Source organism: Rhamphochromis longiceps, linkage group LG22, assembly GCF_057381845.1.
Source record: "Rhamphochromis longiceps isolate RC_006_pf linkage group LG22, R_longiceps_female_GT1.1, whole genome shotgun sequence".
NCBI classification, from domain to species: domain Eukaryota; kingdom Metazoa; phylum Chordata; class Actinopteri; order Cichliformes; family Cichlidae; genus Rhamphochromis; species Rhamphochromis longiceps.
The window spans coordinates 35,664,576-35,683,131 of NC_140577.1; the positions used below are offsets into that span (position 1 = coordinate 35,664,576).

The following is an 18,556-nucleotide window of genomic DNA, read 5'->3' on the forward strand; positions in this document are numbered from 1 at the left end:
GTGCTGTGCTACTGGAAACTGAATTTCCTGGAGGAACCCACGCGAGGGATAAATAAAGTTTCATCTAATCTAATGTAATCTATAGGGCAGTGCAGGGCTTTGTATCTACCACTCCGCTGTGATATAACGAGCGGTCACGGTCACGTGGCTTTCCGTTGCCCTGGAGGTCGTAGTTGGGCAACAGAAGATGCCTGGGACAGTTCAGCCATAACTTTAAACTTCTCCTGCTCATACATGCTTGGAACGATCTTGTCACTGAAGCGGACGCGCAACGAGATATCATAGCGTGGCTCAAGCACGTTCATCATAGTTTAAACCCCTTGTTTTTCACAACAGAATACGGCCTCCCATCTGCAGCTAAACACCCAGTAGCTTCTGTAATAGCTTTAGCCCGGTCGGACTGGGCACCAAAGGGCTGCTTAAATGCCGCAAACTCCTCTGCTCCTCCACTTGGACCTCTAGCGCTGACCATAGCTATCGCTTGACAGACCCACCACGCCACCATACAGATACTTTTTTTCTTTTTCTTCGGATCACGTGCGTGCCGAACCGTGGAGTTGATCCGATATCGGTTCGGATATCGGATCAACCATGATCCGTTGCACCACTAGTGTATACACAATACATGGTGAATGAAAAAGGTGTGCGAAGAAATACTCAGTGGATTATGGGAAGTGCCCAGCAGCCTAAGTCTATTGCAGCATAGCTAAGGGAGGATTCAGGGTCACCTGATCCAGCACTAACTATATGCTTTATCAAAAAGAAAAGTTTGAAGCCCAATCTTAAAAGTAGAGATAGTGTCTGTTTCCCAGATTTCATAGAAGACTTTTAAAAGTTTACTCAAACATTTCTCCACCGGGCCTACACACAGAATCTCCCACTGTCTGCTTTTGACTGTATCTGTGGCTCTAACTGGCACATTCACTGAGCAGTAAAACATCTTCTTTGTTGGCCTGAAGCCTGCAGCTGTACTGCATGCTTGTTGCACCAGCCTATAAGAGGGGGCTTGCCCCATGCACTGCAGGGAAAAAAGCTTTTGTCACTGAGACAGAAAGATTCATTGTAACAAATAGAATACAAAAACCCCCCAAAACATGCGGCCATGATTTTAACATCTTTAACATCAGAGTTAGTAACACTGTGAAAAAGGATATGCTCCATTCCTGATTTTCTTTTCTTTTGTTTCTTCTTGTTTTCCATACTTCTTGTGTGATGCCGCACTTAATGTGAGCTTTCCTTAAATCAAGGTCACAGCAAGAAGGTCAGAGGTCATGACAGATCTTTATGATGAGACATAGATGTAATAGGAGCCTACACAGCACTTAGTTTGACCCAGAGCATTATCATTCCCAGCGCGTAACCGACGATTTCTCACTGTCGTCGGTATGTTACACATTGGGATGAGGACATGTTGGATCACCGCCTCTCTAAGTCCAAAAATCCTTCTCATACCACTGCTTCAGTTACAAAGAGAGGAGGGGGAGAGGTCATCACGTAGTTGGACTGCATGGAAAGGAAAACTGCAGAACTTGACAAGAAATAGTACAGCCCACCTTCAACAAATACATGTGGATTCCTCAGAAAATATTATTATATTACTCTGTTACTGCTCCTACTAACAGTACTGTACACCAATCCATTAAAAACGTTAAAGAAGCACACCAAACTCCACACAGGCCTACTGAATATTGTTTGTATACGTGTCTATCTGCATGCAGGTGTGAGCAGTTGCCTAGCAACAGATATGAAAGTGTCAGAAGACAGACAACTGCTGCCAGAGCCGACGTTGGGAGGAGTTTCTAAAAGTAGAACAGTGGCAGACAGAGACGGGGCACGAATACACTTGTGTAACAAAGGAGTGGTAGACTCAAATTAGGAAAACAATCAGATTTTCTCACTTAACATCTTTTTATTCCTGCAGATATATAAAAAAATTACTTCATGGCGTTTAAGGCTTTGAAAACCAACATAAACAAAACTAAAAATCTATACACTACAGAAATTATTTTTTTCACACATTTGTTAAATCACAAATTAACTTTGATTAACCACATAGGTCCTGTCCAAATTCACGGGCTGCATCCTCCTGAGGAGCCGGCCTTCGCGGTCTACGTGGGCCGGATCCTCAGAAGGTCGGGTCACCGCTGTCTCGGTGGAGTTTAATAAACTCGGCCGTCTGCTCCGTGCTATCTAAAATATAACAGGACACTGGAGTAAATTCTCGAGCATCTCATACTTCTGTTTAATCAGTAGTCTATTTGAAGTTTAGTCAGCTGTGTGAAAACCAAGGAGGAACCCACCCGATGTATTAATAAAGTTTTATTTTATCTAATCTAATCTAATAACTTTAATCTCAGCCAAACCAATTTACTCACGAACAAATAAAACACTGAAAAATCAAATCAAATCAAATCAAATCAAATCACTTTTATTGTCACATCACATGTGCAGGTACATTGGTACAGCACATGTGAGTGAAATTCTTGTGTGCGAGCTTCACAAGCAACAGAGTTGTGCAAAATACAATAATGTAAACAAGCAAAATACAAGAATGGCTACATCTGAAACTAATAAATATATGTACAATATATAATAGTATATGCATTTCTGGATGTGTATACTAAATATTTTTCTACGTGTGTGTGTGTGTGTGTGTGTGTGTGTACACATATTTTACAAATTAAATAGAGTAAACAATAAATAAAATATATAAAATAAAATATACAGAGTGAGACGTGCAAAACAGTGGCGTTACTGTACAGTATGGAGTGCATAAAAAGCCCAACAATAACATTTTTAGGTTGTCTAAGTGACTTATATATTACGTTTAACCTGAGTAGCAAAAGTCTGCGGTGATCTGAAAATGATGTGCTGGGAGTTGTGCCGTTCTCGGCGGCTTCAGTGACCCTCGAGCTCTTGGCTAGCTATCGAGCTGGTGGGTAGCAGACGTCTCTGAAAACGTCGGCACACTTTTGCAAATATGCGATATCTTGATAAACCGAGCAGATATTTGATGTTTACACAACTACTTTCTCACCTGAAAATATTTTAAAAGTTTATTTTGTGACCCAGAAAGATTAGTAAGAGTAATTTTAAAACTTAGTAGCGGCCGCCATTGCCGGAAACTTTTTTTTGTCTGGGCCGCACTATGAATTCTGGGATATGGTGGGCCACAAAGGACACACCCGACCCATCCTTCAAATTCGGGGAAATGAAGGATGCATTTGTCGGCTGCATTCGGAGGAGTCTACGACTTTGGACAGCCTTCGGCGCGTCGCTGTGACGTAATCGGTCTACAAATGCGTCCTCAGGAGGAAGCAGCCCATGAATTTGGACGCGACCATAATTTGGAAACACCCAGGCCTGACCTGTTGAATCAAGGAATACATTCAGACAAAGTCAGGTGGTTCCCTCAAAAAGCACAAAAAGCAAAACACATCCCGCTATGATCTAAAGAAACGAAAGAACAGAGGAGAAACAAAGTCACTGACATCTGGAATGCCATTTAGAAGGTTTGGGGATTCGAGCGAACCAGCACGATAGTTATTATCTGACAATGGAGAAAATGTGGAATAGTGTTGAATCTTCCCAGGAGTCGTTGTCCTAAAAACAAAGAGCTCAAATAGCAAATCAACAGCTCCTCCAGGAGCTCACAAAAGAACCAAAACAACATCCAAGGGCCTCAGTCTCAGTTAAGCAGTCACAGTCATCGTTCACGATTCAGCAAGAAGAAAGAGACTGGGATATTGACAGAATTCCAAGGTGAAAACCATTGCTGTCGCACATTTGAATCAAGAAAAAAAAATCTTGATAATCTCTAAGACGTTTGGGAAAATTGTCTGTGGACTGAAAAGACAACAGCAGCTTTTTGGAAGTTTGAATCCCATTCTATCAGGAATAAAATGACCATAGCATATCATAAAAGAACATTACACTAAGAGTCAAACATGGTGGTGGTAGCATGATGATTTGGGACAGGGCCTAAACAACTAGCCATAAGTGATGGAACCATGAATTCTGCTCTCTACCAGAAACTCCTCAAAGACTTACGCGTGCTTGGGTTATACAGCAGGAGCATGAACACATCACACCAGCGAATCCACCTCTTAAAGGCTTTGGAGTTGCCTAGACATGACCTTAAACAAGTTGTATTGAAAACCCTCAAATGTGGCAGAAATAAAACAATGTCCAGTTACTGCAAATGCTTGACTGCAGTTCGTGCTGCCAAGAGTGGCACAATCACTTAAGGGACCATTGCTTTTTCACATAGGGCCAGGTAGTCCTGGGTAGTTTTTTTCACTTAACAAAAAAATCATTGCATTTTTTATTTACTCAGGTTATCTTTGTCTATCATGAAACTTTGTTTGATGATCTGAAACAAATGTGCACAAAGAAAAGAGAAAATAAATATTTTAATAAAAAAAAATAGGAAGGGGGCAAATACTTTCTTTTCATAGCACTGTATCATTGTCTCTCAGTCTTGCTGTTACTTACGAGGCAACATGGCACCCACAATGGAAAAAATAGGTTTAAAAGTTAACAATTAAGAAACAAAAATTCCATCACAAGGTTCTCAAAAGGCAAAAACAAAGGCAATTGTGTGTAATCCTCTTCAGCAAAAACAACCCTGGTCTCAGCATGGCAGAGAAACAAAAAAGCTCATTACTTTGTGTGACAAAGTACAAGAGTCCTACCTTGCAGCCCTCGCAGGCACTGACACCATAGTGGTATCCAGAGGATTTGTCCTGGCAGACGAAGCAGGGCTTGTACACCCTAGGAGGGGGTGGTGGGGATGGTGGGCTGGGGACAAGTTCCTCAGAACTGGTGCTCTGTGTTTCGATGGCTGCAGGGATTGCAAACAAAAAGAAGGAGATGAAGAAGGTTGTTCTGCTAAAATAACTAAAATAATTGAACAATTTGGAACTAGAAAAGAACTTTAAATTTTAACCTACAGGAAACTAAACTGGTCTCACTACAATTAGGTTCTTTGGGTACAGAGAGAAAACATTAGCTACAAATTCCACATATAAACTTTTATACATCACATTCTGCTTTCGAGTATTTCTCATGATTAGTTTGTGTGTGTTGCTTGGTCAAAATGCTTAATGCATTTCCAGGGATGGTTCATTTTCATTTAAATTACCTTCTCAGCCAAGTCTTTGATCTAGAAAATATAACCATTTATCAAATTGCTTGATGAAGTATAACCAAATGAAGATATTTGAAATGATTTTGGTGATACAACTGAGTAAAAGTCACTATTGTTTTAGAATAAAAAACTAATTGTCTACTACAATAAGAAATAGGCACTGCTCGTATTTGTACTTAATTTCTTATAAGTTACTGAAGCTCATATTCATGAATATCTTTCCAACCAACGTGCGTATGTGAACAGAAACTTACTAACTGATACATGATGTTCACTGTGTACTGAAAACCAGGACTAAAACGGGTTACAAGGATTTACAACCAGAATAGTGAAAAAATAGGAAGTTCTTTTGGTTCAATCCAAGTTAAATTTCCCATTTTATTTTAGTCAAACTTGAATCCACCAAACAGACACTTGTTAACAAATTCCTCTTATTACAATTAACAAACAGCATAGGCCTTTCTTGGAAACATCCATCTAATTTACTCCAAAATATTATTTCATTTTCAGATAATTATGAAGGAGGGTCCAGTAAATTAGCTGAGCACACACAGAAAAGAGATGGCTATAAAATAAATGTTAAGCATTAATCATTAAACAGCAGTGTTTATGGGAGATGTGCATGTAACATGCAGATAAAATACCACTAACAATGCTACAAGAGAGAATTTAGCACCATCAATAAAAATGCACCAAAACCATGATGATTGTAGAGACCAAGCAGCTGTCCACACACATACACAACCTTTCTACATAGAAATGGGAAGCATTCCATCCAGCAGATAAGATTACATTCTTCTGTAGTTCATCAGGGTAAACCCAATTACCAATCTTGAGAGACCAGCTCTTATAATTACTGGACCCTTGTCCCTGTATGGAATTCCCTGGTGATTTAATCTGATCTTCCATCACACTCACCGTTTACTTACAAATTACAAGGTTATTCCAAATTATACAATTTGGGGTATTTATATTTAGCTGTACTCTTGACTATTTATATTTGGGCATTTTACTATTACTTTGTTCAATTCAATTGCATTTTTATAGTGCCAATGTACAATGCACTTCCAACTTGGTAAGGACAGAGAGACAAGCACTGATTTTCATTTCATTGCTTCCAATGCTCCAGATGGTTTCCCTGTGAAGCTGGCAGAGAGCAGGTTAAAACATTTGCACATAAAGCAGATGTTCGTTGAGACAATCTGCTGGAGATGAGCCAGTGGTCTGACACACAAAGCCACTTGATAAAGGAGGATCAAGAAAACAGACACTTGTGCATGCTCTTATATATTTACAGTATGAGTTAAAGACCAGCCTGGGTTGGAAATTATTTAAGGAAGAATTTTGAACTTTCTATCTCCATTTTTTTGCAAAATTCGCTCATATAACCAAACCACAGATAATACATATAGATACTTGGAATAATGCATTAATGCAGTTGTCTTACATACATCATTCTACTGTGTGGCAGCATGTCTATACAAGTTATAACTAGTCATACTACGCTGAACAATTTTTTTGCTGATTTTCAGGTGGTCTATTTTGTCCAAATCTCTAGATACTTGTACTTACATGATATGAGAATATCAGACAGAATAAATTGTAATAATGTTGTCTGTTCAGCACAATGTGTGTGTCTTGTGTAACAAATCACCAGCCCATAACAGGTGCTATTGACATTATTACCAGATTTCGGTAACAAAAAATCCAAATCGCACATGCACAGAAATCTAACCATAGATGTCCATAAGTTTTGTGTATTAATAAGAAATAAAACAGGGGAAAACTATTGAACACATGAAGAAGGCAAGGTGCAAAAAGGCATGGACAGTCATGACACCAGCAGAAATCTATCAGTAATTAGAAAGCAGTCATGCAAATTAATATCAGCTGGTTCAGTCCCAACTGATGGCCAATAAAAACGTGTCATTACCAACATGTCACACAAGAAACATCTCATGATGGGTAAAAACAATGAGCTCTCTCAAGACCTTCATAACCTTATTGTTGCAAAAACTACTGATGCCACTGGCTCCTGTGAGCACTGTTGGGGCCATAATCTGGAAGTGGAAAGATCATCATTTCACCATAAACCACAATTAGATGCCCCCCGCAAGATTTTAGACAGAGGAGTATAAAGAATTATCAGAACAGTTGAAAATTGGGCCACAACCACACCTGATGCATGCAAAGTTTCTTCACGTATCTTGAAGCTGTCCCCACCAACACAAAGTATTAAATATATTTCAGTAAGCATGTTAAAGACTATTTCCCTATGTCATTTCTCATAACTTAACCCATGGACATCCATGTTTTGATTTCATTGCATCTGTGGATTGGATAGATTGTTACCAACAGCTGAGAATTTCATTTCATTTGTAACTTATAAGACTCATATGTTCAATTCGACTGCATTTTTATAGTGTAATTGAATTGAGTTGCACCCGTGGGGTTGCAGAGGGTGTCTGCCGTTTGAGACCTTGGATGAGTAGCGATAGCTGAGGCGATGAAATGGTCAAGCAAGGCGAACCTGTGAGTGTTTTGGCAAAGAAATTGATGCCGCCCAGAAATCGGAATGCAAAAGATACAAACCTAGACGTGATTGCAATGTCAAATAACGGGAAGGGAAGATTGAAGTGATTGTGGAAGAAACAGAACATGTTCCAAGTTGCTTGCGGCAAGACTATTGATTATAGCTTCTTGGGAGAGGTCGATGAGCTCTGCGATGCTAGGGTTTAGATCACGCATTTTGTGGCTGAAAATGGAGAACTAGTGTCAGAGCTGCCTCTGCATAAGAGCCCAAGGCTGGTGGGTGACTGACAGCCATGCATGAGCAGATGCATGAGGGGCATGATGGAAGGGGAATTGCTTTGGCCTTTGTTGATTATGTGAGCTACAGTGAGGTTGTCTGAGTGAATGAGGATGGATCTTTTTGACCATTTGTGGCCCCACAGTAAGGCCGAGATGACCACTGGGTAGATTTCGAAAACAGCTGAGGAAGGCAGGAACCATTCCTGGATATAGTGGCAGAACTCAGGAGGCCATGCTGAAGTGAACCATCTTCTGCCATAATAACCCCCAAAGCTGGCAGAAGGGGCAGCATCTGTGTAAAGCTGAATGTCATAAAAGAAAGAAATGCCAGTCCAGTTAGCAAGGAGAAGTTGCCAGAGTCGCAGTTTGGCTTTGGAAGAGTTTTCTAGCGTGATAGTGCTGCGGAGTGATGGTTTAGATGCTGCAAGTGAAAGCAAGTGAGAGATAAAAGAGCGGTCTTGAGGAATTATCCATAGTGCAAAGTTTAAGTAAGGGAGGCTAGCTGTCGTTTGGAACATGTGGCAACGAGGAGAAAGTTTTGAAGGACAAAAGTGATTTTCAAGAGTTTTCAAGAGTTTTTCAATAGGCCCTCTTTTTTTCTGAAATTGGAACGCCAAGTTCGGAGAAGACTCATGAGCTGGCGGTGACATGGAAGGGGATATGACTAGGAAATTGTCAAGAAGATGAACTAAAAATGGCAGCTTATGGTTGTAGAAAAGGAACTAACATAGAGCTTCAGAGAGTGAGTCAAACAGCTTGGGGCTGCTTTTGCAACCAAAGGTTAGCCTGACGGCGAAATAATAGACATCCCTCCACTTGACTCCGAACAGGCACCTGAAGTCAGGGTGAATTGGCAGGCATTTTAAAAGCCATGCACCTCTGCCAGCGATCTTAACAAGGGAAATGGCATGGTTCACTGTAGAGTATTTAAGAGAATAATCATCGCTGGGAACAAGGCTATTTATGCACGCAATATGACTACCATGAAGCACAGATAACTCAACGATTTTGCGCTTTTTGCCTGAATAATTTCTGTTGTGATGTCAAGTGGGCTGATGCAAAAGAGGGGAAAAGGCGGTTTAGAAAAGGGTCCAATCATGAAACCCTCCCTAACTTCTTTGGCTGTCAACTGGAGGTTTCTACAGGTACAAGAAACTGATGGCTGGGTGACAATGCCTGGGTGGAAACCTTCTGAAAAACCTTTGAATAAAAAGTTGACAAAGTCTGGGTTAGGGTGATTTTTTAAGGCTTCTTTTGATCTTGGATTCTGAATGCGTGTCGAAACGGGTAAAGCTAGTCATTGCTTGGGGGGCATGCTGAGCGGGAATTGCCGCCGTTGTAACAGGAGCAGGAGTGGAGATAGCGGCACTAACACCTGAGGCAACCAGAATCGTTGAAATTATTGCAAATGGTGCGGCCTCCTGGATGCATGACGGGTCTGCCCTTCCTATCTGTACCTTGTGGCAAAGGCATGCTAGGAATGGATTCTGTGTGTTTTGAAATTTCTGGTGTACATGTTGGGGCCAAGCAGTTAAGAGCGGATGTGCGGCTTATGGGCTGTGAATTATTTTGGGCTCAAACGATACAGGATGATACAGGAGCACCGCATATCTTGCAGGAAAGACAAAAACGGGCAGCGAAGATGCGACCAGAGTTCCTGGTTGAGACTGCCCCTGAATGTGTCCTGATCAAACTGTTGTAAGCAAACTGCTGCATGAGAAGCGAACTGGATGTGGTACTAGTTAAAGCCGGTGCCGCCGAATCATAGGGTGAGATCAAGTATTATAGTCAAGTACGTATCGAGCTCTTGTGTTTGGAAGGGGAAAGCGGTGCAGAGAACACCTCTGTATAGTGAAAAGGCGAAAGCAAACTCAAGCGCAGTGAGCTCCTTTGCCCGAGATGGGGCCGCACATGATGATGGGACCGTCGTGGCTGTCGATCAACCTGGGTGGAGTGGGCTGGTTGAGTGGTAGTAGAATGAGGTCAGCTAGATCTATATATTTACCAGCAACGATTTGTTGGCGAAGGTGAGCAGATACTGGGGAAGGTTTTGGAGCTGGTGGGCTGGGAAGAGGAATTGCAGAGGGAGGTGAAGAGGCCAGCGAAAACTGAGCAATATTAGTTTGAAAAGAGGGGTCCTGGGCTAAAAAACTTGGCCATGTGCTGCTTGGAGCTGCTCTGACGGAAGGAGGAAAAAGAACTGGGTTAGGAGGAGATATAGTTGGATACCTGGTAGTAGGAATGTATGCTGAAATATTGTAAAGAGAAGCCGAGGTGAGAAGAACTTGCAACCCGGTGCCAGGAGGGTTTGCTGCAGTGATTAATAATAATAATAATGATAATAATAATAATAACAATAATAATACATTTTATTTAAGAAAGCGCCTTTCAAAACACTCAAGGACACTGTACACAAGCGATCACAACAACAAACATAACAATTTACAAAAAAAAGGATAAAACATTGAGCAAATAAATAAAATAAATTAAAGTAGCAGGATGGAAAAGTTTCCGTGAAATAGGCTATTGTGAATAGGTGAGTTTTGAGTCTTAAAAAGAGGGAAGGAAGTGATGTTTCTTATCTCAGGAGGAAGGGAGTTCCAAAGACGGGAGTGTTAGGATGCCTGGGTCGTTGACCCAGGGTTTTTGAGTTTATGATATTATTTATATTTTCTAGTTTTTGGTTTCTTTGAGTTCTGTCTTATGGTTTATGTCTCTGTCTTCTTTAGTTGCTCTGTCTCCCCTATCACCTGCATCCCCTTGTCTAGTTCGCGTCTATGTGTATCCTTAGTTCCTATATCCCCGTGTGCAGTCAGTGTTTGTGTCTGCCCTGGTCCCACGTCTCTGTTCCCTCTGTAGTGCCTACATGTGAGGCTGTGTCTTTGTTCAGTCTGTGTTATGTGTTTCCTGTTTTACTTTGAAGGTCTCTGTCTTTTCTCAGTGTGTTCAGTTTACGCTTCTTTGGTCTCGTCAGTTCTGATTTGTCCCAGCTGTGTTTCCCTCCTGTTACTCATTCCCTGATTGCTCCCTCTGTGTATTTAAGCCCAGTGTTTCTCTGTGTCCGTGTCGCGATCTACCGTTTACTTTGCTGTGTGTTTTGCTCATCCACCGGTGTAAGTTTATTTTGAGTTTTTTCTAGTTATATGATGTTTGCGTTCAGCATTAAAGCTGTTTTGGTTTAAGTTCTGTCTCCGGAGTCTGCACCTTGGGTCCTATTCCTGCCTGCACACAGCCACACCTAACAGGGAGGCAGAGCAACAGAAAGCCCTGAGAGAAAAAATTCAAACGTACAGCTCTGCTGTCACTTCCAACATAAATGAGGACAGAAAACTAAACAGCAGTGACGTTTGTAGGGTTACTGAAGTTGGACTAGCTGGTATATAATGATGTGCTACTTGATCGCTAGCTACACAGCTAAGTTAGCATAACATAAGGCGGTCGTGGCTCAAAGAGTTGGCAGTTCGCCTTGTAACCGGAAGGTTGCTGGTTCGAGCCCCGGCTCGGACTCTCTTGTGTCCTTGGGCAAGACACTTCACCTACCGCCTACTTAGATAGATTATGTATGTTATACATACATCAAGTAATAAATGTTTAAGTAATTTTACTTTTTCAGCACATTGTATTGAATTATAACGTTTTACTCTTACATAGTTCAGTCTGTTGTTGTGACTTAAAATATGGAAGCAGCATTCTACACAAGAACAGTTCCCTATATAATAACCACAGTGTAATATTCTGTATCAAACACTTAATAACTGAAACAAGGTGTTCGCATCAGGTGAGGGCTACTGAAGCACAGAATTAATGTGCCTTAGCCTTCACCAGGCGGTACAGCACACTTCAACATACATCTAGAGGAAAAATACTTTGGTGCATTTGTGATGGCTGGGCGATTACACACTGAAGAGAGGCAGCCACAACAATTTAGCCCTGCTACCTATTTGAAACTCATGGCTGCTTCTAAGAGGCAGTGTGACCACCTGCAGACAGATGGGACGTATAAACATAGATGCATTACACCCCTCATTACATGTATGTGTGGAGGTGTGGTCATCAGTTAGCTACATGGGCATCAGTTGCGGGGGAGCCTTTTTCCATTTTCTGCGTGATTAAACTTTGAGTCGGCTTCTCTGCATGTTAACATATACAGAAAGTTCAGAGAAATAAAGGCCATTGACAGACAAGTGGGCACAGCTAGTGTGGCTTACGAACAGGGAGAGAAAAATGAGCGACTCCTCAACCCTTACCCTCTGGCTGAACCTGCCGGTTGGGTAAAAAAGCACAGGCTCCCTGCTGGAGTCTGCGAGATGAATAAGGGGAGGGACTGTGATTGGCTATCTATGAGAACTGTGGTTAGTGACACCAGAGAATGCTGATATGAACACACACTGCCTTTTACAACCAGCCAGTAAGAGAACATGCTGACTGAGAAGTTCTTCTCTCTTGGAATGGAGAACTGACACCATATACCTCCCCCTTAAAGAAATTAAAATAATTCAGAATAGGGCTGCAACCATTCACCAAGTAATTTGAAAAAGAATTATAAAAAATCTTCACATTTTTTTGCTTCAATGCTTTTTTTTATCGCACAGTGCCATAGTGCACCGTCGTCACCATGTAAGCGGGAGCGTTTAACCCACATTCGTGACTAAAAATAGACCTGCACCACAACAGTGTGTGAATAATAAGTTTGACAACATTAAACCCAGCAGCCCCCAGTTTTTCAACAAAAAGACTGATAACACAATAGCTCCACTGGAGCTGACGCTGCCACAGTTTAAGGCAGGGTTGTCAAACTCATTTTACACGGCGGGCCACATGCAGCACACTTTGATATTAGTGGGCCGGAGCAGTGACACTCCCCTTTGTGTCACTGTAAAGGATATTTACATACATTTATACATAATATATAATTATATAATATTAATATTAATATATTAAACTATTTTTCTACATGATGAAGAAAAAGCTGCTGTGACAAAGAAAGAAAAACTGAAAAGAAAAAACTAAAATTTCTATAGCAGAAGGTGAAAAAAGAAACTTTTCTGTCATATATTTATTGTTTAATGAACGGCCATAAGGGAGGTTTTTATCAGTAGGAAAAGCTGTAAAGTTTATGAAAATACAGTTAAAAGTCTACAAATTCTGCTTGTGTTTGTTTGTTGTGAGCAGCAGATCAAACAAGTTAAGAATTATAAATGGCTTCACTGTGAGACGTTGAGCCATGGCTCTGTGCTACATCTCTGCCATTCAAAGAATCTTTGCACATCCTTTATTTTATGAAAGATTTCACCCTTAATGCTACATTTTATTTTTTTAGGAAACCATTTTTTTCTCCAGTGTTTTCATTTTCACAGCACACTACAGCCAGTTTAGAATGACCACACCTAACCATGATTATCTTTGGACTGTGGACGGAAACCTATTTACAGGGAGAGCATGTCAATTCCATACACAAAGGTTTTTAGGTTTTAATCTGGAGATTCGTTCTGTGCTCTCTGCATCCTTATATCCAATTCTCTAGGATGGAAAACAAGTAGCCTGTGAAACTCTGTCCACACGGTCCACAAAACAGACACATGGCAAAGAATATGAAGCAAAGCCTGTCGCTACAAACAGCAATGAAGCTTTGGAGGACAAAGCTGCTTTTATGCTGCAGAAGGGAAGGTGCGCTAAAAATGTATGTCCTAAGTAAAAATCAATTGAGTGGTACTATCATAAATCACAGGATTTAATTAAACCTGACAAAGAGATGTTTCTGTATTTGGTTTGTGTTAAGCTGTGGTGATCTTGATGTGGAGACGTAGGCATAACCTGAGTGGCTGTGGAAAGGAAGCTCACTCTTAATACTGACACTCCTCTGTATGGGAGTGTGTTTTTGTTCAGGTTTTCACAAAGTGTGCACCACATTAGAAGCAGCTTTGCATGGCCTTACAATGTGTGCCAGAGGGAGCAAGGTTAAGAAGAGCTTAAAATACTCAAAGCATTTAAGCTAATTTAAGGGGTCAGTGTCAGTACTGGTTGACCTGTCCAGGGTGTACCCTGCCTCTCGCCCTATGATAGCTGGGATTGGCTCCAGCCCTCCTGCAACCCTGACAACGTTAAGTGGAAGAGGATGGATGGATGTCAGTTCTGGTCAGTACTGGTAGCATGTTTTACTCACACATATATGTGTGTGTGTGGGGGGGGGGTTAAAACATCAGATCTCAATGGGAAAAGATTATGCTGGATGTCTGTGCTAATATGAGCATGGTATCGATACCATTACATAGTAATGTGTTAGGAACAAAAGAATGCCACATCTTTTGATGGAAGTAAAAATCAACCTCGAGTGCTGAATTCAAAAGACCAAAAGTCAAAGGCAAAAACTGATGTGAGAGACTAGTCCATTCTGCACTCTTCTGTCCACTCTTACTTAGTAGTTTGTATGGCCCCCACATGCTTGTATGTCTGCCCAACAACATGGGCTCCTAATGAGATGACGGATAATGGGGATCTCTTCCCAGATCTGGACCAGGGCATTTCTGAGCTCCTGGACAATCTGAGGTGTAACCTGGCAGCATCAAATGGACGGAAAAATAATGTTCCGATCTGTTCTATCAGATTTAGGTCAGGTCAGTGTGGGGGCAGGTCAGTGGTATCAGTTCCTTCATCCTCCAGGAACTGCCTGCATACTCTCCCCACATGAGGCATCGTCTTGAATCAGGAAGACTTCAGGACCCATTTTGGAAGCGTAGGATATGACCGCAGAGCCAAGGATTTCACCCCAGTACCTAAAGGCAGTCAGGGTGCCATTGTGCAGCCCAGGGGTGCCCAATCCCAGTCCTCAAGAGTCCTGCAGCTTTTAGATGCATCCCTACTCCAACACAGCTGAATCAAACGATTGGATTACCTCTTCAGCGTGCCATCAAGTTTGGCAAAGGCCTGATAACAAGCCATTCATTTGATTCAGGTGTGACGGAACAAGGATGCATCTAAAAGCTGCAGGATGGTAGCTCTCGAGGACTGGGATTGGGCATCCCTGGTCTAGCCTGTACAGGTCTGTGTCTCACACCTCCCAGTTTTGGTATCCTATGGCAAATTCCAATTGGGCTATGGTGCCAGGCAGTGAGCACAAAGCCCACTACAGGAGTTAGGACCACCAGACCACCCTCATAGAGTCTGTTTCTGATTGTTTAGTTAAAGACACATACACAGGTGGCCTTAATGTGCCATCCTGGACACGTTGGACTACCTGTGGAACCTCTGCAGGGTTCATTTATTGCCTCGCGCTGCTCGTAGGGTCACTGACCCTAGCCAAATGCAAAATAATGAAAAAACAGAAAAGATAAAGAGTGAAAATGTTTGTTCTGTTCTTAATTTCATTCAAGCTTCAACTGATTTATATCCGCTACTATATCTCAGAAGTAAGTGTGTGTGTGTGTGTGTGTGTGTGTGTGTGTGTGTGTGTGTGTGTGTGTGTGTGTGTGTGTGTGTGTGTGTGTGTGTTATTGTTATTCAGCAATCATTCTGATAAAAGAATAATTGTTTTACTTTACAACCAAACATTTCACTGTTTGCCCGTCAGCTTCAGAAAACTGTATGATTATATTAGAAAATCAACGTTTATTTTTTTGGAAATCAAAAATCATGAAAAATCACATAAACACACAACTGTGAAAAATTATGAAACTATCACTGGGACCCTAATAAGAAGGTCTGTGACGGTGTGTTAAGAGCAGACTGAAAAACTTTCAGTATATTTTCAATAATGTATTTTAATGTATTTTTCAGGTTTGTACATTCAAATTCTGTCGTACACAGTACAACATGTAGTGAAACGTTATTGCTGTACAATATCCGACCATTAAACTACAGTAAAGAAATTTACAAAATTTACATTTTAAAAGTTTACAGTAAAAAAAAGGTCTAACAGATTTGAAGAATAAATTAGGAATTTAATCTAAGAACTAAGCTAAATTATAAGATAAAAAATAGAATATGCAAATAAAATATTTAAGAAAGAAATTATAAGAAGTGTGCAAATAAACAGTGTGTGTGCAGTGACATGATGCATGACAGTTCAGAGTATCCCTGGGTCAAGACCCGAATAGCCTGAGGGAAGAAGCTCGTCCTCATTCTCTCTGTTTTGGCCTTAAGAGAGTGGAAGCATTTGCCAGACCTCAACATTGAGAAGAGGCCATTGTTGGGATGGGAGAGGTCTATATATAGTGTTTTGTAGTAGCCTAAAACATGTATATTTTCCACTTCTGCAAATATACTTTCAGAAGGAGAAATTCTAATGTATAGTCAAGTAATTAATGACAAATCAGGGAAAACTCCTCTAAAACTCTAATAAGACTGCAAAAGACACAACAAAAAATTCCTCATATTTTTTAACATAGTCGATAAAATTATTATCTATTGGTTTGTACTGAGGTTTCCCGTTGTTCGCTCTGTTGTTTTATCCTATTTCTTTATTTTTTATTGCAGTTTTAAACAAAACTGTCCATTTTATACATTTAAAGATGACATGAAGCTCAGGGCAGGCTATTTTAAAAAAAAATTCTGTGAAAAAAATCTAATTTTCAACATCATAAACCTTTTTTAAAAGTAATAACATCTAGGATTTTTTAATTACCACTACAACATCAGCTATAGAAAGTGTGAAAATGAGTCATTCTTTATAATATGAAATCTAAAAGTTGCATGTATCAGCAGCTATGATCATTTATGAGCTCGCTAATATATGATATTTATTTAAAGGCAGGTATTTTCATCAACACACAGTGTCAGCAGAGCCCAGGGCAGCCTTAATGCCACCCTAATCATTTCACTGTTGTACACAGCGTTTTATTTCCCCCCGTTCACCTGTCATTTCACACAGTCAATTAGTTTGGTGGCAAGTCGTGGCCTTTCATGTCCATATCAGAGATGCTAAGGCTGAAAGACAAAAGACTCATTATTTCATAGCATGTGTCAGATCTACAATCCATACCAGGCTGTCTCTTTGGCTTTGTCTTTTCATGATAACATTTCAGCTGCTTGTTTCCAGATTATTGACATCATGTGTAGCCATTCGATAGTCCATTTCATCAGTGTAAGAGTTTCTTTCACTCTTAATTAACATCTGAACTGAACGAGGAAATGCATTAATGGTTGCTTTGTTGTCATTGCAGCTAATTAATACTCAGGAGGTTTGCATTTTCCTGGAAAAACAAACTATAAAACCGATGTTTCAGTGAACACAAGACATGCTTCTTCAAATCAAGGTCTTATTTAAACAGTAGCTTACTGGGATGTGTTAGTTAGAAGGCCTCCTGTCACCTGCACACTGGGCTTCACAGGCCAAAGTGTTACTCATGAGTTCCTCATTTTTAGCATTGCGGCTATTTCAAGTTCACTGAGATCTGACATTGAGAGATTGCACAAAAATAATGGCATATTTAAAAAAAATGGGGGCAGGGGAGGCTTTCCCAGTCATTTCCTTATTTCTACCTTACTTTAAAAATTAATCTGCAAACTTTTATCAAGAATAGAATTATTGATAAAAGAAACATTGCCCAGTCACCAACAGCAGTTTTACATGCCCTACAGATATTAAAATATTCACAAGCTACACTATTTTCATCAATCGATTCTTAATTTAATTTACTTAATTAATAAGTTAATTAAAGTACTGAGTTCATTTTGAAGGTTCATATAAAAGATTAAGGACATTTTGCATCGTCAATGAGGAACATAAGAGTGAATTCACTCAATCACAGAACCATAAAAAATTATGAAATGCAAAATATAACAAACAAAAAACATTCACTTTTCTATTTGAAGTAAATCAAGTGCAAAAACTGTTGTTTCAAACAAAAAGGGAACAACTGAATAGGAAATAGTAGATACATGAAATAAAGAAATAAATATGCACTGGAACAGGCCTCTGCTCTGATGACAGAGAAAATCCTCCCTGCAAGCCAGTGAGACAAAGTAAATTTACACAATCTGTTAATTAGTAGGCTCACTGCAAATTAAGAGATCATGTAAAACTGCATCAATATAGACCAATGCTTAAAAAGTCATTTGGACTTAGTGGAAGAAAAAACACTTGGACACGGCAGAAGTCTGAATAAAATCCAGTCCATGTTGGCCTTTTGTTCAAAGCTGACAGGACGAGTTTACATGGACATATCCAAGAACTCGTGGGACTAATGCTCCTTGCTACACACACTAAGATTTACCTTTTAAAAAAAATATTATTTTTCCAAGTAATGAAATGTCTTTACATTTACATTCTTAATGCGGACACTTTACCCGCTGGAGTAAACCTTTCACAGCACCATGCTATCATCGCTTTCTGGTTTTGCTCGTGTCTTAAATAAATAAATGGACAAAAATTAAAAAGCATATAATTGAAAAACTATACAGAATACCTGTAAATAAAAAACAATAATTCATTTAATCTTAAATACATATTTAAAACGTTTACATAGTTCTGACTGAGCACATAATGTAATAGAAAACATTTTTAAATGGGAAAATATTTAACAGGTTTAACGGCCTGATCGCTGTTTTTTTATTATTGTTATTTTATTTAGAGCAATAATTTGTAGATAACCACAAATT

At 40.1% G+C, this 18,556-nt stretch overlaps 1 protein-coding gene across 1 annotated transcript in view; it reads right to left on the reverse strand.

The window, feature by feature from the left end:
- Positions 1-18,556, reverse strand: part of LOC146644431 (retinoic acid receptor beta-like) — a 123,498-nt gene that overhangs the window by 99,827 nt on the left and 5,115 nt on the right. Inside the window, exon 2 of the mRNA XM_085395317.1 lies at positions 4,695-4,843. Coding sequence (XP_085251443.1) covers positions 4,695-4,843 — 149 coding nt within the window. The remainder of the gene's footprint in view (positions 1-4,694; positions 4,844-18,556) is intronic.